At 43.9% G+C, this 23967-nt stretch overlaps 1 protein-coding gene across 6 annotated transcripts in view; it reads left to right on the forward strand.

The window, feature by feature from the left end:
- Window positions 1-23967, forward strand: part of ralgapb (Ral GTPase activating protein non-catalytic subunit beta) — a 151225-nt gene that overhangs the window by 40461 nt on the left and 86797 nt on the right. For 3 of the 6 annotated variants that reach the window (XM_072515370.1, XM_072515371.1, XM_072515372.1), the window contains exons 4-9: window positions 630-793; window positions 7711-7897; window positions 12011-12142; window positions 12744-12922; window positions 14876-14920; window positions 20494-20645. In XM_072515370.1, coding sequence (XP_072371471.1) covers window positions 630-793; window positions 7711-7897; window positions 12011-12142; window positions 12744-12922; window positions 14876-14920; window positions 20494-20645 — 859 coding nt within the window. The remainder of the gene's footprint in view (window positions 1-629; window positions 794-7710; window positions 7898-12010; window positions 12143-12743; window positions 12923-14875; window positions 14921-20493; window positions 20646-23967) is intronic. The other 3 variants (XM_072515373.1, XM_072515375.1, XM_072515376.1) reach the window with 1 other exon arrangement.

Raw genomic sequence — 23967 nt, forward strand, 5'->3', positions numbered from 1 at the left:
TTCTCCCCGTGTCTGCGTGGGTTTCCTCCGGGTGCTCCGGTTTCCTCCCACAATCCAAAGATGTGCAAGTTAGATGGATTGACCATGATCAACGCATGGGGTTGCAGGGAAAGGGCGGTGCAGTAGGCATAGGTAGAGTGTTCGTTTGGATACTCGATGGGCCAAATGTAGGGATTCTATGGGTTGAAATATTCTATAATCTGAATCTTGAACACAGACTAAAAGGAGGGGTGGTATCAGTTGAGTTGTCTTTTGTCAGCAAATTATTGTGTACTTCCATAAAATGTCCATAAAGTCCATTTCTGTCCCATTGAAGCTGGCAGCATTTCTTTGCTGCAACAAAATTAAACCGGCTAATCCATAATAACAATTTGCAAGAGTTTTGTGGCTATCATGGTGAAAAATTGAATTGCTTGAGGCTTGAGCAACCTCTCTGCTCCTGGGCAGGGCACAGTATGTGGTTACTGTACAGGGAAAACAATAATCAAACTTAATGTTGTGAAACTAAAGGATTGAGATTCAATAACAAAATTAACAATGGCTGAAGCCAAGCTAAATTGAATTGAGATGTTGCAATGGTCCATAATGTATTGTTTCTAATATTCATTTTTAACACTACTTTCTTTCAGACCAGAGTATGCTCATAACCAGATCACACTCTGCCTGCGAGTTCTAGCAGCAGTCCAGAAATTAGCACGCGAATCAGCCAACATGTCGAGGGAAACCTGGGAAGTACTGTTACTTTTCCTACTGCAGATTAACGACACTCTTTTGGCAGCTCCGACAGTTCCAGGTTTGTATACAGGCAGTGACCCCAAAAGCAGCATATATTTATATCACATTTTTAACACGGTAAAACCTTCCATAATATTTCAAAGGAGAGTAAATCAGACACACATTCTATACCTCAAGGAGGTGTTGGAGAAAGTGACCAAAAACTTGGTCAAAGAAAGTAGATTTTAAGGAGCACCTTGAAGGAGGAAAGAGGGAAGAGACGGGTTTACAAAGGAAACTGAAGAGCTTAGGGCCCAGGCAGTTGAATGCATGGCCACCAATGGCGGGGCAGTGAAAACAAAGAAGTGCAAGAGGTCAGAATTCGAGCTTTGCAGCATTCTGAGTGTTGAGAGGCTGGAGGAGGTAACAGATCATAGAATCATAGAATTTAGAGTGCAGAAGGAGGCCATTCAGCCCATCGAGTCTGCACCGGCCCTTACAAAGAGCACCCTACTGAAGCCCATGTATCTACCCAAGGATATGTGTCCTATCGAAAGGACAGGCAGATGGGCAAAGGGGGCGGGGTTGCATTGTTAGTAAGCAATGAAGTTAAATCGATAGCAAGGAGCGATATAGGATCAGAAGGCATAGAATCTCTGTGGGTAGAGTTGAGGAATCGCAAAAGTATAAAGACTCTGATGGGAGTTATGTACAGGCCCCTTAGCAGTAGTCACGATGTGGGGCAGAAAATAAATCAGGAGATAGAAACGGCATGTAAAATGGCAATATTACAATAATCATGGGGGACTTCAATATGCAGGTGGACTGGGAAAGTCAGGTTGGTAGTGGATCCCAAGAAATGGAATTTGTGGAACGTCTAAGAGATGTTTTTTTTGAGCAGCATGTGACAGAACCTACTAGGGAACAGGCAATTCTGGATTTGGTGATGAGTAATGAGGCAGACTTGATTAGGGAACTTAAGGTGAAGTTACCCTTGGGGAGCAGTGACCACAATATGATCAAATTTACCCTGCAGTTTGAGAGGGAGAAGCTGTAATCAGATGTAACGGTATTACAATTCAATAAGGGTAACTACAAAGACATGAGGGAGGAGCTAGCCAGAGTTGATTGGAGAAGGAGCCTAGCAGGTATACAGTGGAACAGCAATGGCAGGAGTTTTTGGGGGTTATTAGGGAGGCACAACAGAAATTCATCCCAAGGAGGAGGAAACATACTAAGGGGATGACAAGGCATCCATGGCTGACTAGGGATGTCAAGGACAGCATAAAGGCTAAAGAAAAAGCATTCAAAGTGGCGAGAATTAGTGGGAAACCAGAGGATTGGGAAGCCTTTAAAAGCGAGCAGCGGACAACTAAAAAAACAATAAGGAGGGAGAAGATGAAGTACGAGTGCAAGCTAGCTAGTAATATAAAGGAAGATAAAAGATTTTTTCAATATATTAAAGGTAAGAAAGAGGCTAAAATAGACATTGGACCACTGGAAAATGTGGCTGGAGAAGTAATAATAGGAAACAAAGCAATGGCAGAGGAACTGAATAGTTACTTTGCATCAGTCTTCACGGTGGAAGACACCAGTGGAATGCCAGAGCTCCAGGAGAACCAGGGAGCAGAGGTGAGTGTAGTGACCATTACTAAGGAGAAGGTTCTGGGGAAACTGAAAGGTCTGAAGGTGGATAAGTCACCTGGACCGGATGGACTACACCCCAGCGTCCTAAAAGAGATAGCTGAGGAAATTGTGGAGGCATTAGTGATGATCTTTCAGGAATCACTGGAGGCAGGAAGGGTCCCAGAGGACTGGAAGATGGCTAATGTAACACCACTGTTTAAGAAGGGAGGGAGGCAGAAGACGGGAAATTATACGACTTCGGTCATTGGTAAGGTTTTAGAGTCTGTTATTCAAGATGAGATCGCGAAGCACTTGGAAGTGCATGGTAAAATGGGACTGAAAGTCAGCACGGCTTTGTCAAAGGGAGGTCATGTCTGACAAATCTGTGAGAGTTCTTTGAGGAGGTAACAAGCAAGTTAGACAAAGGAGAACCAGTGGACGTGATTTATTTAGATTTCCAGAAGGCCTTTGATAAGGTGCCGCATAGGAGACTGTTAAATAAGTTAAAAGCCCATGATGTAGGCATAGTGTAGGTTAGATGGCTTTTGTTTCGGTGCAACATCGTGGGCCGAAGGGCCTGTACTGCGCTGTATTGTTCTATGTTCTATGTTAAGGATAAGATCCTGGCATGGATAGAAGATTGGCTGACTGGCAGAAGGCAAAGAGTGGGGATAAAGGGGTCTTGTTCAGAATGGCAGCTAGTGGTGTGCCTCAGGGGTCTGTGCTGGGGACGCAACTTTTCACACTGTACATTAATGATCTGGAAGAAGGTACTGAAGGCACTGTTGCTAAGTTTGCAGATGATACAAAGATCTGTAGAGGGACAGGTAGTATTGAGGAAGCAAGGGGGCTGCAGAAAGACTTGGACAGGCTAGGAGAGTGGGCAATGAAGTGGCAAATGAAATACAATGTGGAAAAGTGTGAGACTATGCACTTTGGAAGGAGGAATCTAGGCATAGACTATTTTCAATGGGGAAATGCTTCGGAAAGCAGAAGCACAAAGGGACTTGGAAGTCTTTGTTCACGGTTCTCTTAAGGTTAATGTGCAGGTTCAGTTGGCAGTTAGGAAGGCAAATGCAATGTTAGCATTCATGTCAAGAGGGCTAGAATACAAGACCAGGGATGTATTTCTGAGGCTGTATAAGACTGGTCAGACCCCATTTGGAGTATTGTGAGCAGTTTTGGGCCCCATATCTAAGGAAGAATGTGCTGGCCTTGGAAAGGGTCCAGAAGAGGTTCACAAGAATGATCCTTGGAATGAAGAACTTGTCGTATGAGGAACGTTTGAGGACTCTGGTTCTGTACTTGTTGGAGTTTAGAAGGATGAGAGATGATCTTATTGAAACGTACAAGATACTGTGAGGCCTGATAGAGTGGACGTGGAGAAGATGTTTCCACTTGTAGGAAAAACTAGAATCAGAGGACACAATCTCAGATTAAAGGGACGAACCTTTAAAAAAGAGATGAGGATGACTTTTTTCAGCCAGAGGGTGGTGAATCTGTGGAACTCTTTGCCGCAGAAGGCTGTGGAGGCCAATTCACTGAGTGTCTTTAAGACAGAGATAGATAGGTTCTTGATTAACAAGGGGATCAGGGGTTGTGGGGAGAAGGCAGGAGAATGAGGATGAGAAAAATATCAGCCATGATTGAATGGCGGAACAGACTCGATGGGCCGAGTGGCCTAATTCTGCTCCGATGTCTTATGGTCTTATCCCCGTAACCCAGTAACATTTTTTGGACATTATGGGCAATTTAGCATGGCCAATCCACCTAACCTGCACATCTTTGGACTGTGGGAGGAAACCGGAGCACCCGGAGGAAACCCACGCAGACACGGGGAGAACGTGCAGACTCCGCACAGACAGCCGGGAATCAAACCTGGGACCCTGGAGCTGTGAAGCAACTGTGCTAACCACAAAGCTACCATGCTGCCCATGGGGGAGCATGATATCACAGAGCGCTTTGTAACCAAGGAGAAGAATTTTAAAAATAGTGTTGCTGCTTGGGAAAGCTAGGGTAGATCAGCAAGCACAGTGGTAATGGTTGAAGGGAGTTGGAGCTAATGTTTACGATACACGGAGCAGAGTTTTGGATGAGCTCAACTTTATGGAAGGCGCAAGGTCAGCTAATTGTACGTTTCAGTCAGTCAAGTTTAGGGGTAACAAATACATTGAGGGGATGAGGCAGATGCAGTATTTACGCCTGTGTCTAGAACTCTACAACCTGGATCCGAGCCGACAATTTGGGAGGAAGACACCTTCTATCGGTGCCACGTTGTATTGTGGTCAATAACAACAACCCACCTGGCAATATTTGTCACAGTAGTACAAAGATAGACATTGGAATTCAGGGATCCTGATGATGGAGTGGATATGGAGTCACAAGCTCAGCTCAAAGTGAAGTCAGGTGCCAAGGTTGTGAAATAGAAACAGAAAATACTGGAAATAATCAGCAGGACTCGCAGCATCTGTGGCGAGAGAAGCAGAGATAACGTTTCAGGTCATGACTTTTCATGGGCCCTGATGAACACTCGCAACCTGAAGCATTAACTCTTCAGATGCAACCTGACCTGCGGAACAGCATTTCTGTTTCTGTTCGATTTTCAACATCTGCAGTAATTTGCTTTTGCCAAGGTGGTGAGATTCATTTATTAAAGTATTACATATTATAATTACTTTTAAAGAATCTTATTACGATCCCAGACCAGAGCCCAACAGTGGCGAGGGTGCTGGACTGAAACCCCAATATTTTATTCTACGTTGTAAGACTGTGAGGAAAGAATACTTTGCTCCAGGAGAGATTGCACAAAGAAATAAGGATTTGGCATTTTAAAACCAAATTTTATTATGAATACATTATTAAACTCTTTAACATCATCCCAAAAATAGCTTACAATTACCCCTTAAACAATACTATTCTATATAGGGGCTGGTTTAGCACAGTGGGCTAAATAGCTGGCTTGTAAAGCAGACCAAGGCCAGCAGCGCGGGTACAATTCCCGTACCAGCCTCCCCGGAATGTGGCGACTAGGCGCTTTTCACAGTAACTTCATTTGAAGCCTACTTGTGACAATAAGCGATTTTCAATTTTTCATTTTCAGTAAATACAATACCGTTAATTACTATCTTTATTCCCAATTAAACAACAAGAAAGAAAAAACATACCGCTCTCAACCTATCCCACATCCCAATGGCACAGATTAGTAATTGCTTTCCAGAATAGATTTGGCTCCTGTAAGAACCCTTGCAGACGCTGGGTGGATGTCTTCAAAAACTGTTTCAACTGGTTTGTTTCAGCTTCCCTCTGTCCTCAGACAAGTCTGCTCTGCTTTAAATTCCAATGCTCTTTTTTTTAACTATCTTACTGTGAGAGCAAAATATTTTACTTGTCTAAGAGGGTTGCCAGATTTGAACTCAACTCACAAGGCTTTCTCAAACGTCTGAATCCCTTGGCCCCACCCAGCAATTACATCATTTCTCTAGGCTGAAAACCCATGAACTCCCCAGGGACTCCCCCTAATCAAGCAACTTTTTTTGGCCCAGGCCCTTGGTTCTGGTCAATTGCACCTCCAGCTCCTAAAAGCTTTCTGGTCTTGCAAAGCAAGATTATTTTTAAAAACATGACTACTGCAGTAGTTTATAATCAAATATATCTAAAATGCTGCATTCATCACAATCTGAAGCACTTTTTTTCCCCAACATTAATTAATCCTAACAGTTATTCCTGTACAACTACATAAATATTCTTTTTAATTCAATAACTGCAAGTTTACTTGGAGAGCCTCTGCTGCCTTCACTTCTGTGATGCATAATAGTTGTGGTCTTGAGCCCATCTTCTGTAAGTGACCTCTTATTGTCGGGTGATACGTTTAGTAGGAAATTTGTTCACTGTTCCAGGATATTGGACTCAAATCAAGATGGAATAAAGGCTGTCTATCTTAATACACCTAAGACAAATATTGCTAGATGGACTTTTTGGGGGGACTAGAGTACTGTGTGACACTGACAGAAGGTCACCTCCTCTCAGCTCAACAACTTGGATCCAAGACCTGGAATTGTTGAGGTGCCAAAGAATCCTAGTTTTAAACAATGTGATAGGAGCCTTCAGAAACTTGCTGTAAAGCCGGAAAGAGTGTGGCTAGGAATGAAACTGGGGATACTTTCCATGCAAGATAGTGGAATTCTGGATCTGAATCGCTCCCAAAGAGCTGTGGATGCTGGACATCAATTTAAATCTTCTAGACCGGGATCAATAGATTTTGGTTTGTGAGGTATCCCAGAATAGGGACCAAAGGCCGGTTAATGATTTACAGTACAGATAAGCTGTGATTTGATGACAGCTGAATGACCTACTCCTGTTCCCATATTCATCTATTCCCATTATCCGGGACACCTCCTCCATTTCATTGTCTCTCCGGTGTTACCCATAAAGTTCAGGTGGATGCAGCAACATTAATTCTGGTGACTCCATCCTTCTCAGAAACAAATCCTGATATTTTTTTTTCTGGCTTGACCAGTCTGAGCAGTGATCAATCTCAGCCAACGACTATATTGGACGTGAGCATTGAATATGGTTTATTTCACTGACTTTGGAATGCCCCGAGAGAATCATTATTAAACCAGGCTATGCAAGGATATATAATTCAGCCAGATTTGAAGCACTGTGTCGTCTTGATAATAAAATCTTGATTATACAGGAACCAATCTGATAGATTATTATAAAACCATTGTACTGCGTTTTCTTTCATAACAGAAAATATTTTTGAGTTACTGTCATTGGGGTATGTTCTACCTTCGTCGTCATTAATCATTTTGCCCCGCCCCCGGGAAAGTTCCTGGCAGCATGGCAATTGCCCAGGAGGTTCATATTTTCTTTCGGCAATTGTCGTTCACTGACCCAACCTGACCCCCAAATCCTACCCATTTATGTTATACATTTCTGCCTGGCTTGTCAAAGTGTCTGGACCTTCAAACCTACTTGGTTTACTACAGCTCGTGCCATTAAAAAATGGGGTGAGGCATACTTGCCTGTCGCTCTCCTGGACACTACTGTAGGCCTCATGAACACTCAGACCTTGCCCAGCAGAATCGAAAGGACTTGCGAGATGGAACAGCTTCAAACTAGGCAACAAACTATGAGCAGAGTGACAATCCGACTCATTTTCCACTGCTCCGGAAATTATGAGCCATAGATTGCTGCAGCACAAAAGGAAGCCATTCAGCCCATCCTGTCTTTGAAAAAGCTCTCCCAAGTAGTTCCATCCTTTCATTCCTTCCAAATAACCTTGTAAATGTTTTTTTTTCAGTTACTTATCCAATAAGAAAAATGTACTGTGGTTTTTAAATGTTCTGCTTCTTTGCTTCTCATTAGGCGGACTAGCAGAAAACCTTGCTGATAAATTAATTTGTGTACTCTTTGAAGTCTGGTTCCTGGCTTGCACACGCTGTTTCCCGACACCACCATACTGGAAGACTGCTCGAGAAATGTTGGCCAACTGGAGGCATCACCCAGCTGTGGTAGAACAGTGGAGTAAAGTCATCTGTGCACTGACCTCCAGGTCAGTAACTGGACACTTGGTTTTGAGATCCCTGGCATAACTAATTTGTCAAGCTGGGTGATTACAACTAACTTTTTAATAAGATGCATTCTTTATGTTTAAATGCTTTGCAAAATTAGTGAACCAACCACAAAACTGACTTTGCATTTACTTTTTTAAAAATATTTTTTATTCTCTTCCTTTTTCACATTTTCTCCCAAATTTACACCCACCAACAATAAACAATAATCAGTAACAAATATGTCAATCCCCATATCAATAACAGCGATCACATCCTCCCACCAAACCCCAAACATTAGCCCGCATGTTCACATAAACAAATGACAAAAAGGAATCAGGAATCACCCATAGTCACCATTAACACACACAGCCCCCCAACCCTCCCACCCACCCCCCCAACTAATGTTCGATGTTATCCACTTCTTGAAAATGCATAATGAATAATGCCCATGAATTGTAGAACCCCTCCATCCTTCCCCTCAGTTCAAACTTAACCTTCTCAAGAGTCAAGTATTCCAACAGGTCCCCCTGCCACGCCAGGGCACAGGGTGGAGAGGCTGCTCTCTATCCCATCAGGATCCGCCTTCGGGCGATCAACGAGGCGAAGGCTACAACATCTGCCTCTGCACCCGTTTCCAACCCTGGCTGGTCTGACACCCCGAATATGGCCTCCCGGGGGCCCGGGTCCAGTTTCATGTGCGCCACTTTAGAAATGACCCTAAAAACCTCCTTCCAGTAATCCTCTAGCTTTGGACAGGACCAAAACATATGAACGTGATTAGCAGGGCACCCTGTGTTCTCAAGTTGGCACCAGTCCTTTCCTCCTGGCGAACTCCATAGTAACCTCGGGCGACTCTAAAAGTAATGATATTGGTCCTCATGCGTAACCCAAAGTCGCGCCGGATACAACAATCCGAACTTAACCTGCTTCTTGAACAGGATCAACTTGACTTGATTAAAGCCTACCTTCCTCTTGGCCACCTCCACGCTTAAATCTTAGTATATCAGCAAAATGCTGTTGTCCCACTTACAGCTCCGCGTGTGCTTGGCCCACTCACCTGTGGAACCTGACCACCATCGCCCGAGGGGGGTCTCCCTGTCGCGGCTTCCTCGCCAGCACTCTGTATGCCCGATCCACCTCCAACAGTCGGGGGAAAGCCCCATCTCCCAGCAGCTTCTGGAACATGTTCGCCACAAACTCCCCGGCATCCGCCCCCTCCGGGAGGCCAACAATCCTTAGGTTCTGCCTACGGGACCTGTTCTCCAAATCCTCTAACTGTTCCAGCAGCCTTTTTTGCCGGTCCCTCAGCATCCCCCCCTCCATCTCCAACGCCGTCTGGTGTTCCTCCTATTCAGCTAACACCTTCTCCAGTTTCTGGATCATCCGGTCCTGGGCATCTAACCTCTGCTCCATCCCCTCCACCGTTTCCTTAATCGGGTCCAGACCCTGTTTCTGTCTGGCGAAGCCTTCCCGGCTGACCTGCATCAGCTCCTCCGTTGATGGTCGGGCCGAAGCCCCAGGGGTCTGGACACCGGCCATCTTGTCCGTTGCTGCAGCCAACACCCAGCTCGAGCCTGTCTTTTTGTTCCTTTCCTTTCGATCCCTTCAGGCTCTCTGTTCCATAAACCAATATAGACATCAGACACTTGTTCACTGCTTCTTCTAGTCCAGCACGTAAAAACGCAAAAAAGGTTGGGGGGAGAGGTCCGAATGTCTAGCCACAGCGGGAGCCACCAAATGTGCGACCTTCTCCCTCATAGTCGCCACCGGAAGTCCTAAGAAACAAACCTTTTAGTGTCTTAATCCCTTTCTCCTCCCATTTTCAAAAATTTCCATCTCACCGTCCTGCCTCAATTCTGTGGTTCCCCGAATCGGCATTTCCCTTGACCCTGCTTCCAACCCAAAGTATTGGCAAAACTGCCTCCAAATTCTCAATGAAGCTATTATTACCAGACTCCCTTGAGTTTTTCCCCAGGGCTATCGGGAGCGGCGCTGTTGCTAGTGCTTTCAATCCCGACCCCCTGCACAAACCCACCTCCATTCTGATCCACTGAGAATCAACCCCTCTGACCCAGCTCCACACCTTCTCCACATTCGCCGCCCAGTAGTAATACATCAGGTTCGGTTGACCCAAACCCCCTGCCTGCCTTCCTCTCTGTAGTAGCGCCTTTCTAACTCTGGCCACCTTCCCTTCCCATATGAACGATGTAATCCTTCCCTCAATCTCTCTGAAAAAAGCCTTTGGCAGGAAAATTGACAGGCATTGAAAAATAAACAGAAATCGCGGCAACACGTTCATTTTAACCGCCTGTATCCGACCCGCCAGTGACAGAGGGAGACAATCCCACCTTGCCAGATCAGCTTTCACTCTCCCCACCAAACTAGAAATGTTGTACCTGCAGACCCCCCCCCCCCACACTCCCGGGCAACCTGCACCCCCAGGTCCCTAAAGTGAGTCCCTGCTCTACGGAATGGCAGCCCCCCCACGCCTGGCCGAGACACCACAAAATACTCACTCTTGTTTAGATTTAGTTTGTACCCTGAGAAAGACCCAAACACTCGAAGCAGCTCCACTATTCCCCCTTCCGACATGTATAACGGCAAGTCATCGGCATATAAGGACACCCTGCTCTCTCTCTCTCGCTCTCGCTCTCGCTCTCGCTCTCGCTCTCTCTCTCTCTTCTTCCCCCCCCCCCCCCCCCCCCCCCGCACTATTCCTTTCCATACCCCCGAACCTCTTCATGCGATGGCCAATGGCTCAATCGCGAGTGCAAACAGCAGGGGCGACATAGGATAACCCTGGCTAGTCCCACAGTGGAGACTAAAGTATCTCGAGCTGATGTTGTTTGTGCGGACACTCGCCTTCGGCTCCTTATATAATAGCTTTACCCAGTTCACAAATCTTGGTCCAATCGCAAACCGCTCCAGAACTGCCATCAAGTACCCCCAATCTACCCGGTCAAACACCTTCTCAGCGTCCAATGCCACAACCACCTCTGTTTCCTTCCCCTCCGCTGGTGCCGTAACGACGTTCAATATCCTTCTGACGTTTGAAAAGAGCTGCCTCCCTCCTCCAGCCTACCCGCCAGTACCTTCGGCAATACTTTTGCGTCCACATTCAGAAGCGATATGGGCCTATACGACCCACACTCTGTCGGATCCTTATCTTTTTTTAGCAACCGGGAAATCGATGCCTGCCCCAAAGTTTGTGACTTTGCATTTACATGGTGCCATTAAAATAAAGGGGAAAAAAAGAACTCTCATTTCTGTAGCTCATTTTCATGGCCACAGGATGTCCCAAAGGGAAGTGCTTTTGAATTCTAGGCCATGTAACAATGTTGGAAGCAGGGCGGCAAATTTGTACACAGCACATCAGCACTGAGAAGCTTGGGTTTTTTCAGTGATGTTGGTTGAGGGATAAATATTGTCTAGACATCGAGGACTCCTCTTCTATGAATAATGCTGAGTTGGGGCTTCAGTTAAAACATCTTATCCAACAGACAAAGGATATTGCACCTCTCCCTGCTAGGCTTTGCATTCAAATCTATGGAGTGGGACCTGAATGTGATCTCTGACTCCTGAGAGCCACGGCTCTTCCATATTTCACTTGAGACCTTAAAAAGCACAGCAGGGAGAATCCATCAGTTCACCAATGAGGGGCTGTTTAGCACAGGGCTAAATCGCTGGCTTTGAAAGCAGGCCAAGGCAGGCCAGCAGTATGGTTCAATTCCCGTAACAGCCTCCCCGAACAGGCGCCGTGTGGCGACTAGGGGCTTTTCACAGTAACTTCATTGAAGCCTACTCGTGACAATAAGCGATTTTCATCACTTTTTCATTTTCACCGATACAAGTTTAGATCCCACTGATCGAGACAATATACCAATCCACTGCACCACACAGTTCCCGGATCAGGGTTTTCTAGCAGCTTGCCTACTGGCTGAATTGAGCCAATTGTTTGGGGAATATATTTGTAAAATTAAATTTATTAAACTGTAGAGAAAGAAACTCCCAGGTATAGAGTAGAGGTAGTGGAGGATAAAGTTAGGTTTTTGTGTTTGGAGCAGTTGCTATCCTATTTAATAGTACTTAAATATTATTTCTCTTTCCAATAGGCTACTGCGGTTTACCTACGGCCCCTCATTCCCTCCGTTCAAAGTTCCAGATGAAGATGCAATCTTAATTCCAGCGGAAATGGACAATGACTGCATTTCACAGACTTGGTTTCGGATTTTGCACATGCTTAGGTGAGAATGCATAACTTCTTGTGTATATTTAAGAGCTATAAACATATATGGCCTGCCTTTTAGGCTGCTGATACAAAATGATAATGGCTTGTGCAAAGTCACTGGTCTTCCTGATTAGATTAGATTAAATGTTTATATCTGGTGAAACGTTCACTCTGAATGATTTTGCAATTTATTTAATAAAGCATATTGTCATGGAACCATTGAAGTTTACTCACTGATGGGAAACACTGTCTGTGTTGGCTCTTTGAATAACAAACACACTGGTTTTCCCCCACAGCCCTACACCCTTCCTCGGCTTCAAATGTTTGTCCACTTTTCCCTTCAAAGATCTCTGCCTCAACTGTTTGCCGTGGCATTGCACATCCTGTGTTAAATTGATCACTCATCACTGACTCCCCAATTGGAGGAAATACTCTTTCCCTATTCGCCCTCTCAAATAACAATCCAAGTTCATTGTAAACTGTAGCTACTATAGCAAATTGGGAAAGTAGTTTTGATCTTTGTGGATTGCGTTCTTATTCAGAGTTAAATAAATTGCACCCGTTTTGCTCTAATGAAATTGCATTTTGTTTTTTAATCCTTTATTATTTCATTTTAGCAATCCAGTGGATCTGAGTAACCCAGCCATAATAAGCACCACACCAAAATTCCAGGAACAACTTTTGAGTGTGACTGGGATGGCACAAGAAATGATGCAGCATCCTTGCCTCAAACAACTGCCTCAGATCTTCTTCCGAGCTATGCGTGGAATCAGCTGTCTGGTGGATGCCTTTCTAGGTAACGTTAGCTTTTTTTAATGTTCTACTCATTTTAATAACCTATCTAAGCACCACCCCTCAACTAAAACATTGAGCAGGCACCCTATTCCTGCAATTGACCAATGCCACCATGAACTGTGTGCAACGTGTGTTGGACAGAAGTGTGGAGAAAAGAAGGCTGAGAGGATAATTGATAGAGATATTCACGATCAAGAGGGGTTTGGACAGAGTGAATCATACGAAATCCACTGGATGACACAGGTCCAAAATAATTGGCAAAAAGAGTAAAAGTGATGAAAAACTTTTCCAACCAGAAAGTGGCAGGAGTCTGGAACAAACTTCCTGAGAGGGTGATGGAAGCCGGTTTGAGCGAGGAATTCAAATGGGAATTGGATTGCTATTTGAAAAGAAAGAAGAATGTGCAAGGTCACCAGGATGAGACGGGGGAGTGGGACAAGTAGAATGCTCTGTCAGAGAGCCAGAGCAGACTGAATGGGCCGGATAGCCTCCACCTGTGAAGGTTCTGTGAACTCTTGCACAGTGGAACAATGTCTGACCTTTTCTTATTATTCTTCACTAATGGGGAATCAGTGTGTTGGTGCACTTAGACTTTTTAAACGTATACCTGAAAACAGAATAATAAAATTGTATTGCCGGTGCAGACTCGATGGGCCGAATGGCCTCCTGCACTGTAAATTCTATGATAATCTATGATTAATCTAGGACAAAGGTTCGGCACAAGATCGACGTACTAAATGGCCTGCAGGCTCAAGGGGCCAAATGGCCTTGTTCCTTGTTCACACGAGATTGTATCCTGGGGCCTTCAGTTCAGTGATAGCATTGACTGTTCAACAACCCATGAAATTCCTGGTAAAACCATTATTTCCCTGCACTGAAAAAGGGGTGGAAAGTATGGAACAGGACTTGAAATCCTGCAATCTCGACCATGTTGCCTAGCTGAGGAGATGAAATGGTATCGAAAGGCCAAACAGAACACATGCAAATAAAATAATCATGAGGGCTGACAGCTAATGAAACAGTCAGCTAAGATAAGGGTATTGAAAGGAGCAATGTAGCAAATAGAGAGTGTTAAATGCCTACTTGAAGATTAAATGGGAGAATTTAATAACCCTTTCGTCATCATATATTCTTTCTGCTGTGGCCTGGTCTAGAATATACATATTATGGTGAGTCTCCAGCTTATCCTTTCAGACATCCTGTTACTAATCTTATACTAACTACAATTCTTTGGGTAGTTTGTTGCATTGTATTGTTTCTGTGCCACTTGAAAACTGGCACCTGGGGCAGCACAGTGGTTAGCCCTGCTGCCTCACTGCGCCGAGGACCTGGGTTCGATCCTGGCCCTGGGTCACTGTCCATGTGGAGTTTACACATTCTCCCCATGTTTGTGTGGGTCTCACCCCCACAACCCAAAGATGTGCAGGGGAGGTGGATTGGCCACGCTAAATTGCCCCTTAATTGGAAAAAAAAAAGAATTGAGTACTCTAAATTTATAAAATAAAAAAACTGGCGCCTGCCTTATCTGCATCCCATATTTTGCTTGCACAGAGCAGGTGCAAGACCTGAACGCATTAGCACCAAACCCAATTCTCCATTTAGTCTTGAAAGTTTGTGATCATATCTGATTCATTTTTGATTATATGCAGCATTGGGTTTTAATCATGTTTGGCAATGATGGGTTTGCAGATATTGCAACAGAAGCTCAGAATTATTTGGTTGGTGTTCGTATGTAATAAGAGCAGTCTCATGTTTGTCAATAATTTATGTAAGGTGCAGGTCTGGCAGTTCCTGAGCTGATGAACCTTTACACTGTTTGGTAAGTAACTGGAAAAAGTTAGTGTGTACTATTTTCAGTCAAGCTTTTAAGCTTTGGAAAGTTTGTTTTTGGATTTCATACTGAAAACATCTTTTTGTGTTTTTAAACAGTGCCATGCTTCTTTTTGTTTCATAGGCACTGCAAGGACCAATATCATTCGGGAAAGGTTACCCCCTTATGGTATAAAGTCTTGAGCATTTGGTCCATTCCATCATTGATCAATAATATTGGAGCTTGTACAAGGGTTACCAATGCACTGCTTTTTTCCTGCCAATCTGATTTATATTAGCCACAGGATTTTTAAAGCTGCAGTATTCTGTTTAATACAATCATGCAGGTGGTGCAAGCAACGCACTCCCATTTTTGCATCCTTTGTATTTTCTCGCCTGACGTTGTAATTGGCAATTTTGAAACTTACTGAAGGACTTAAAAATAGAGAGCCATTACCAGACATTACAGTTATCATAATTATTTCACCTTTAGTGAATCACCTTTAGTTTTTGTTTTAAGTACTGTCATCAATGAAATACCAAACTTTGCTTAGTCTGCAGATATTTAGCATTCACTTCAATGTAATCTCTTGCCATTTGGTGTATTTTGCCCTTTGGAAAACTCCATGTCCCTCCTCCTCGACCTCCTTTTCCGCTTTTTTGACAAATAAAATATCAGAAAGGAGATTATTGAAATGCGAGAAGGAGAATAGAACTCTAAAATGCACCCAGCTTTCTGTCCATTTCCCTAGTCCGTGCCCAGAATTGCAAAGATGTTAGTTGGAATTCCCATAACAATTACATTTAAAGATGTTCAAAATGTTATAGATTTGTGGGGTGGGGGTGGGTGATTGGTGATTACGCTGAATAAAACAAGAATTTGGTCATTAAAAATCATGGATTCAATGTCCAAATTCACATCTTGTCTTAATAAAAGCATGTGCAAGACCTGACACATCAGGTGTTAGATTTGTTAGTCATGTCAAAATTCCCTTATACTTGTGAAATATAGGGCAGTTGTGTTTTTTTAATTATAAAGGGGGAGACACTGGCATAATGTGCTAGTAATCCAGAGACCCAGGCTAATCCTCTGGGAACCCGGGTTCAAATCCCACTCAGCAGCTGGTGAAATTTAGATTCAATGAATAAATCTGGCGTAGGAAGCTCGTCTCATTAACAGTGACTATGAAACTACCATCGGTTGTGGTAAAACCCCATCTGGTTCACTAATGTCCTTTAAGGAAGGAAATCTGCCGTCCTTTCCTGGTCTGGTCTACATGTGACTCCAGACCCGCAGCAATGTGGCTGACTCTTAACTGCCCCTTTGAAATGGCCTAACATCCAACTCCGTTCAAGGGTAATTAGGGGTGGGCAACAAAAGCTGGCCTTGTCAGTGATGCCCACGTGTAAGAATAAAGAAAAACTTTCTAATTTGGCAGCGTATTCAAACATTGTTCCACCTACTCTATCAGTAAAGATCACACGTCCAAGTTACAGGTGATAAAAATTTGGAAGACGGGGAGGAGACTTGTGAGGAATGTAAACACCTGCACAAATCCATCGGGCTAAATAGCTTGTTTTGTTGCTGTGAAATTCTATTTCAAGCTAGGACTTGCACAACAGATACAAATGTCCTTTCTGGCTTGAAGGGTAATAATGAGCAGCAGTCTGAACAATCCATTCAGTTAACATTCCTATCTCTAACTTTCCAACTAGTTTTTACTTTTCTCTAAGGTGGGGTGTGGAACAGAGTTTATTACTTGCTTTGCGAGCCGATCTGTAAGAATACTGCATCTTTAAGTGGTTGTCACAAAAGTTGTCAATGCAAGAAAACACTGATTGTTCTCTTATTCCTGATTTTCAATTTCTTCTTGCGTATAAATGAATATTAATTGTTGCACACTGTGTTGATTCTCACTTCACAGTTCAATGGTATTGCTGACTAAGAACTAGGTGGAGGCTGTTGCCACATGCAGTGTAATGATTTGAAAGATACATCTGCAATTTTTTCCCATTAATAGTTGAAGTTGGACAATATTTATGATATTGTTTTACATTTTTAAGTGAGATTTTTCTCCCTCCAGTCTTCTCCCTGCCTGTCTTTTCCTGGAGGCATTGGTACTGTAAGGTGTGAAGCATGATTGACAGCTCCACTGTGAGCGCTTAGACAACTTGAGTTTTGATAGGGAGTGTTGGCAGGTCACTTCATGGTGAGGAGGCATTACGGATGAGGGGAAAGGTGAGAACATAACTGGAACATGCACACAGTAGAAATTTGAGAAAAAAACAGAGACAAAAGGGTAGAGATATTTACTTGAAAAGGAAGAAGTTACAGGGCTATGGGGAAAGGGGCAGGAGAGTGGGTCTGATTGGAGAGTACATTGAAAAGAGTCAACATTGGTCCAGAGGATGGAATGGCCTCCTCCTGTCTGTCTCATTCACAGAATCCCTACAGGGCGGAAGGAGGCCATTATGCCCATTGAGTGCATTGACCCTTTGAAAGAACACTCTACACATTTCCACTCACCTACCCACCCCACCATATCCTCTTAACCCCCATAACCTAACCTGCACTAATTTTAACATCCACCTAACCTGCACATCTTTGGACTGTGGAAGAAAACTTGAGGAAACCCATGCAGACACGGGGAGAACGTGCAGACTCCACACAGGCAGTAAATGGAATTGAACCTGGGCCCCTGGCGCTGTGAGGCAGCAGTGCTAGCCACTGTACCACCGTGCTGCCCATTTTAGCCTCATGCTTTTCCATGGTGCTCGTGTGCAGCTTTTAGAATTATAAAATTTAAATTGGGCAATGCTTTGAAGCCGCTGAATGTGACGATGGAGACGATCTAGTTTTTCTACAGCACTCTGACTGATTTCTGCTGGAGAAACATAGGAATACGACTAAGCCATTCATCCCCGGAACTTATTCTACCATTCAGTTAGATCATGGCTGATTTTTATCTCAACTACACTTGATCCATATCCCTTGATATCTTTGCAATGCCTAATAAAATTCCATTAACCTCCACTATGACATCCTCAGTTGACCGCCAGCATCCACAGCTGTCCTTGTGCGGATTGGGAAAGTTCTCTGGTGTCCATTACCCTTTGTGTGGTAAAAGTGCTTGCTGATTTCACATGTAAAAGACTAAACTCTTTAAGTTTAACATTATGCCTTTCGTTCTGGTTTCCCCACCAGAGGAAATTTCTTTGTACCTACATATCAAATCCCCTCATTATTTTAAAGATTTCAGTTAGTGCGCCCCTCAACCATCCGATCTCGTGAGAATGCAAGCCATGATAATGCAGCTACCTTGGTATCTAACCCTTAAAACCAAGGATCATTCTAGTTGATCCATGCTCCCAAGACGAATAATCTTCCTGTAGTTCAGTGCTTATAACTGAATTCAGTGTTCCAGGTGGGGTCTGATCAAGACTTTTGAGAGAGCTGAGGAATTGCTTCCGCACTGTTTTTAAATCTGGCCCCTTTGACGTGAAGGTCAAGATTTCATTCGCCTGTTTTTGAGCACTTTTTGCTGCTGGCCTTGGATCCTGGTCAACAGAGTGCACAAGAGTGAGATGAGGAATATGGGAAAAAATTGGCAAAAGGAGGAAGCCATCCAACCCCACAGACATAGAACATAAAACATACAGTACAGAAGGAGGCCATTTGGCCCATCAAGTCTGCACCGACCCACATAAGCCCTCACTTCAATAACTCCTTCTAACCTTTTTGGACACAAGGAGCAATTTATCATGGCCAATCCACCCAACCTGCATGCCTTTGGACTGTGGGAGGAAGCCGGAGCACCCGGAGGAAACCCACGCAGACATGGGGAGAACGTGCAGACTCCGCACAGACAGTGACCCAGCGGGGAATCGAACCTGGGACCCTAGCGCTGTGAAGCCACAGCGCTATCCACTTGTGCTACCGTGCTGCCAGGTTGTTGTTTCATTCAGTTAGATCATGGCTGATTTGTGCCTCGGCTTCACCTTCCACCTTGATTCTGGAGCTCTCCGTACCCCTGCCCAACAAAAATCTGTCAACCTTAATTTAGAAATTTTCAATTGATGCCCGGGATCGTGACAACTACTTAGAGGACAGTGTTCCAGATTTCCACATCCCTTTGTGAAAGACATGCTTCTTGACATCACCCATGAACAGCCTTGCTTTAATTTTAAGATTGCGTCCCCTTGTTCTGGATGCCAGAGGGAATTCTTTCATCAATACCTCTATTACATCCCTCAATTTTTGATATACAGGAGATTCCTGGCTTTGTGCAACCTGTAAACATAATCCCTTTTAGCTCCGGTATCATTCCAGTGAATCTGTCCTGCATCCACTTCAAGGTCGATATATCTTTGTGATATGAAGCCCACAATTGAAACTCCAGATGGGGTCCCATCAGAATCCTGTGCATTCGTAAATAGGTTCCACTAATTTGTATTCCAGTCCTTATGTGACAAAAGGCAACAATCCATTATGCTTATAGCCTATCATAGCTCATCTGTCTGAAAATCAACCATCCCGCCTTACCATCCTGAAACACTCCTAAAACTGGCTTCCTAATTCTGATGACAGACTCTGAAATATTTTGTAATCAATCTGCAATTCCACTATCAGAATGATGGCACCTATATTACACCATCCTGTGGCCCCTTCTCAGCTGTCATCATCAAGGTTGAACTCTTGAGTTTCTCAGTCTTTCTTTTGTTCATCTAACACTAGTAATCCACATCCTGAAAATACAACAGAGGACAGACCTCTTCTGATATATGAATGGATCAAGATGGACCAAATGGCTTTCATTATCCATAATCATTTAGTCATCTTCTGTGATCTGCCTCCAAGGTGTCAATGTTTCTTTTGTATCTCTGCCTCAATGGCCAGCTGTACACTGTATTGGCAGGGAGCAGATCAGACAGTAGTGTAGGACTTGGGATACAGTGTAGAAAGTATGGAAAAGAGGATTCAACCATGCAAGTATGTACCACTGATGAAACCATGAACCCTGTGTTTAGCAGAGATTATCTCCTCTAAACAGTTCTGTAACTTCATTGACAAGACAGTGATTGAACAGTTCACAATCTATGTTGCAAAGAAGCATATTGCCTTATAGTGGCTTATGCAACTGTTTTCATGGTGCTGCAGTTATTTCCACTTTGCAACAACAGCATAACACCTGAGTATCTCTGTGGAGCAAAGCGCTGCAAGACCTGCCTGGGACTCATTTTGTAACTCAGTCTGAGACTGGTGGCTGCTGTATATATTAATCATTGTGCGGAGCAGCATTGCACAGAGCAGTATTCTAGAGTTACAGACAGGTGTCCTCTGCGATCCAAGGATGCAGAATAAAAGGATTAACTTGAGAGATGAAATGTTTTTTCTCCCCAGGTAAAATAGGACTAACTATTGGTCCTATGATTTGCACAAACTGTCAGCAAGTGATGAATTACTTCCCTAACCAAATCTTTGTGGTGCTGCATTACTTAATTGAGATTTATAGCTCTGCCCAGCACCCACATACATTCCTTTGAAAGAAACACTTTTAACAAAAGAAACTGTCATGTGTTGCATGAGTGAAGCCAGTTATTTTAGTCAGCTGTTACTGTTGCTGTATTCTTCAAGCTGTCCAGTACTAAATATTTCCTCCTCAAATTGTTACTAAACTGGTGGGGCAGATTTTCATTTTCGGAGTTTAATGAACAGCTGGGAGTTAATGGGTGCTCTGTTCATCCGTATGTTTTGTTTTGCAGGCATTTCCCGACCTCGTTCTGATAGTGCGCCTCCCACTCCAGTCAATAGGCTAAACATGCCACAGGCAAGCAGTACCATGAACACAACACCCCCTCACAGCAGGAGAATGCGATCTGTCACCGTTACAAAGGCAACTGTTAAGACAAGTTCAGTAAGTTGGTGCCTTTTTTTACTCTTTCAGTTTGATATTGTACCCGTGCCTCTGGCCGCTTCATGCCAGATAGGTACCTAATTTGACCGAGCAGACCTGCAGTTTTCATCCAAACATTCACCTACACCACTTTGGTTCTTACCAAGTAAAAGCATAGAGTTTGGAATGAAGAAAATATATTTGGACTCATGCTGACTATCCACGGTGGGCATGTGCCTCCGAAAGCTAAGTGCACACTTGTCGGCATTCAGCAGAATGGTGAGGAACAGGAAGCAATGGGTAGGGATAAATGGATGCTGTTTAGATTGGAAGTTGTAGGGATCTGTCTGAGAACATCTTTTTATCAATTTATGGAAATTAATTGGACATGGGTAAATGAAGAATAATAGCATTTTGTTTGCTGATACCAAATTTAAAAGTATAAGAGATTGCGAGAGAAGAACAAGGAGATCAGAGGAAGGAATGCAAAGATGGATGGTAGTTGCAGTTCAACGTGAAGTATATTTTTTGGAAACGGAAAAGAACATTGAAAGAAAGCATTTTGATGAACACTTAAAACACCATAGTGTATTGACCAAATTCTGGAAAATGGGATTAGAATAGATAGATGCTTGATGGCTGGTGCAGACCTGATTGGCCGAAGGGCTTGTTTCTGTGTTGTAAAACTCGATGACTACTCTTTAAGCACCATGACTTCTAACGGTTGGGTTGCAGGTGAAAGGGACCGGGTAAAAAACAGAATGCATTCTGGCTTTTAAAATTGAAGCTAGAAAATAACACTGAATTTACATCAGATGTTCATTAGTCCATCGTAGGACCCCTCATTTCTGGAAGGATCTTCAAGCCATGTACGGCATGTTAAAGAACGACAAGAAGGATAGTGGGAATGAGTAGTTATAGGAAAAGCTCATTAATGGGTCTTAACTGGGTAAGAGAAATTTAGCTACAAAATCTGTTCACGGTTTTCAAAATTATGAAAACGTTTGAGACCGGTGAAAATTGCCTGTTTGGTGAATCATTAATAAGGGGGGAGGACAGTCCGGGTTCTCACTAAAAGAATGGAGGAAAGTTTGAATCTGTTTTCTATTCCGGATTATTAGAACATGAAATGTCAATGCACAGAGAGCTATTGAGACAAAGCCGCTGACATTTAAAAGAGAATTGTATGAGAATGTAATAAAGAATGCAAGGAGAATTTGGAAAAGGCAAGAAAATGGGGTTCGAGTAGTGCGGGCTAGGTTAACTGTCAGCCTTGTGTGCCATTTCTATCATCCTCTGCTCAGCAGCTGAATTAAACTGGTCTGTTGATTTCACCATAACCCTTGGTTCACTATCAGACCCATTTTAAGATTTATAGGTTGTCTGAGAACTTATCTTTTCAGGTAGTTTGTACAATAATTGTGTGCATACAAAAATGTAGAAAATTAAACCCATACAAACCACTGATTAGGCTGCAGATAGAATATAGCCATGGACTCCTGCAAAGCAGCGATCGTGGTCAGACTTCACTACTCTTGGGTTTCCCTGCCCTGACACTACTTCACATTTCTTGCCGGGGCTTCCAAACCCGGCTTCTCCAGAAATGCGCAAGTGCTCTGTCCATCAAAGCAATGAAACAAAGGATTAGCTCTGGTTGGAATATAGAATCATAGAATTTACTGTGCAGGAGGCCGCCATTCAGCTCTTCGAGTCTGTAGCTGCCTTTGGAAAGAGCGCCCTACTTAAGCCCACGCCTCCACCTACCCCAATAACCCCACCTTCTCCTTCTTGGACACTAAGGGCACTTTAGAATGGCGAATCCATCAAACCTGCACATCTTTGGACTGTGGGAGGCAACCGGAGCACCCGGACGAAACCCACGCACACACGGGGAGAAAGTGCAAAATTCAGACAGGTTACCTCACAGCACTTAGACCGTATTAGTATCCAGCCGTTGTTGCTCTCTTCTTGATATGGGGCAGGTTTAGCACACTGGGCTAAATCGCTGGCTTTTAAAGCAGACCAAGCAGGCCAGCAGCACGGTTCAATTCCCGTACCAGCCTCCCCGAACAGGCGCCGGAATGTGGCGACTAGGGGCTTTTCACAGTAACTTCATTGAAGCCTACTTGTGACAATAAGCGATTTTCACATCATACCACCCGAGTTTCTGCACTCTATAACAAGGCAAGTCTCGCAACTGTCTTGGAGATTCTTCCTTTCAGTTTCAGCAAAACCTTTCTATTAAAATAAAGGGTAATAAAGCATAAAGGATCCTGGGCTTTATAAATAGTAGGATAGAGTACAAAAGCAAGGAAGTTATGATAAACTTCTCAAGATCACTGGAGTACTGCGCCCAGTTCTGGGCACCACACTTTGGAAGGGGTGTGAAGGTATTAAGAGAGTGGGGCGGCACGGTGGTGCAGTGGTTAGCACTGCTGCCTCAGCGCTGAGGACCCGGCTTCGATCCCGGCCCCGGGTCACTGTCTGTGGAGTTTGAACATTCTCCCCCGTGTCTGCGTAGGTCTCATCCTCACAATCCAAAGATGTGCAGGTTAGGTGGATTGTCCACAAGGGGCTGGTTTAGCACACTGGGCTAAATAGCTGGCTTTTAAAGCAGACCAAGGCAGGCCAGCAACACGGTTCAATTCCCGTACCAGCCTCCCCGAACAGGCGCCGGAATGTGGCGACTAGGGGCTTTTCACAGTAACTTCATTGAAGCCTACTTGTGACAATAAGCAATTTTCATTGCATTTCATTTTTATTTTCACACTAATTTGTCCCTTAATTGGAAAAAAATTATTGAGTACTCTCAATTAAGAGACTGCTCCAGGGTGAGGAACTTCAGTTGCAGAGTGGGGAAGATGGGACTGTTCTCTTTGTAGGAAGAGGTGGTGGACAGCTCTGATAGAGGTGCTCAAAATCATGAGAGGTCTGGACAAGAGCGGACAGGGAGAAATTGTTCCATTGGTGGAAAGATTGAGAGCCAGAGGACAGAAATATAACCTGATTGGCAAAAGAAGCAATGGCAACAAGTGGCAAAACGCTTTTGGGTTGGATGGTTTATTGTCACATGTACCGAGGTGCAGTGAAAGGTATTGTTCTGCGTGCAGCTCAAACAGATCATTCCGTACATGAAAATAAAGTACATAATAAGGCAAACATAAAATACACAATGTAAATACATAGACACAGGCATCGGATGAAGAATACAGGAATGCAGTACTCAGTAGAGATGATATGTGAAGAGATCAGTTCAGTCCATAAGTTCATCAGTCCATGGGAGGGTGGTTTAGGAGTCTGGTAACAGTGGGGAAGAACTGTTTTTTAGTCTGTTTGTGCGTGT

The sequence above is a fragment of the Scyliorhinus torazame genome, chromosome 8 (assembly GCF_047496885.1).
Source record: "Scyliorhinus torazame isolate Kashiwa2021f chromosome 8, sScyTor2.1, whole genome shotgun sequence".
Classification (NCBI taxonomy): Eukaryota; Metazoa; Chordata; class Chondrichthyes; order Carcharhiniformes; family Scyliorhinidae; genus Scyliorhinus; species Scyliorhinus torazame.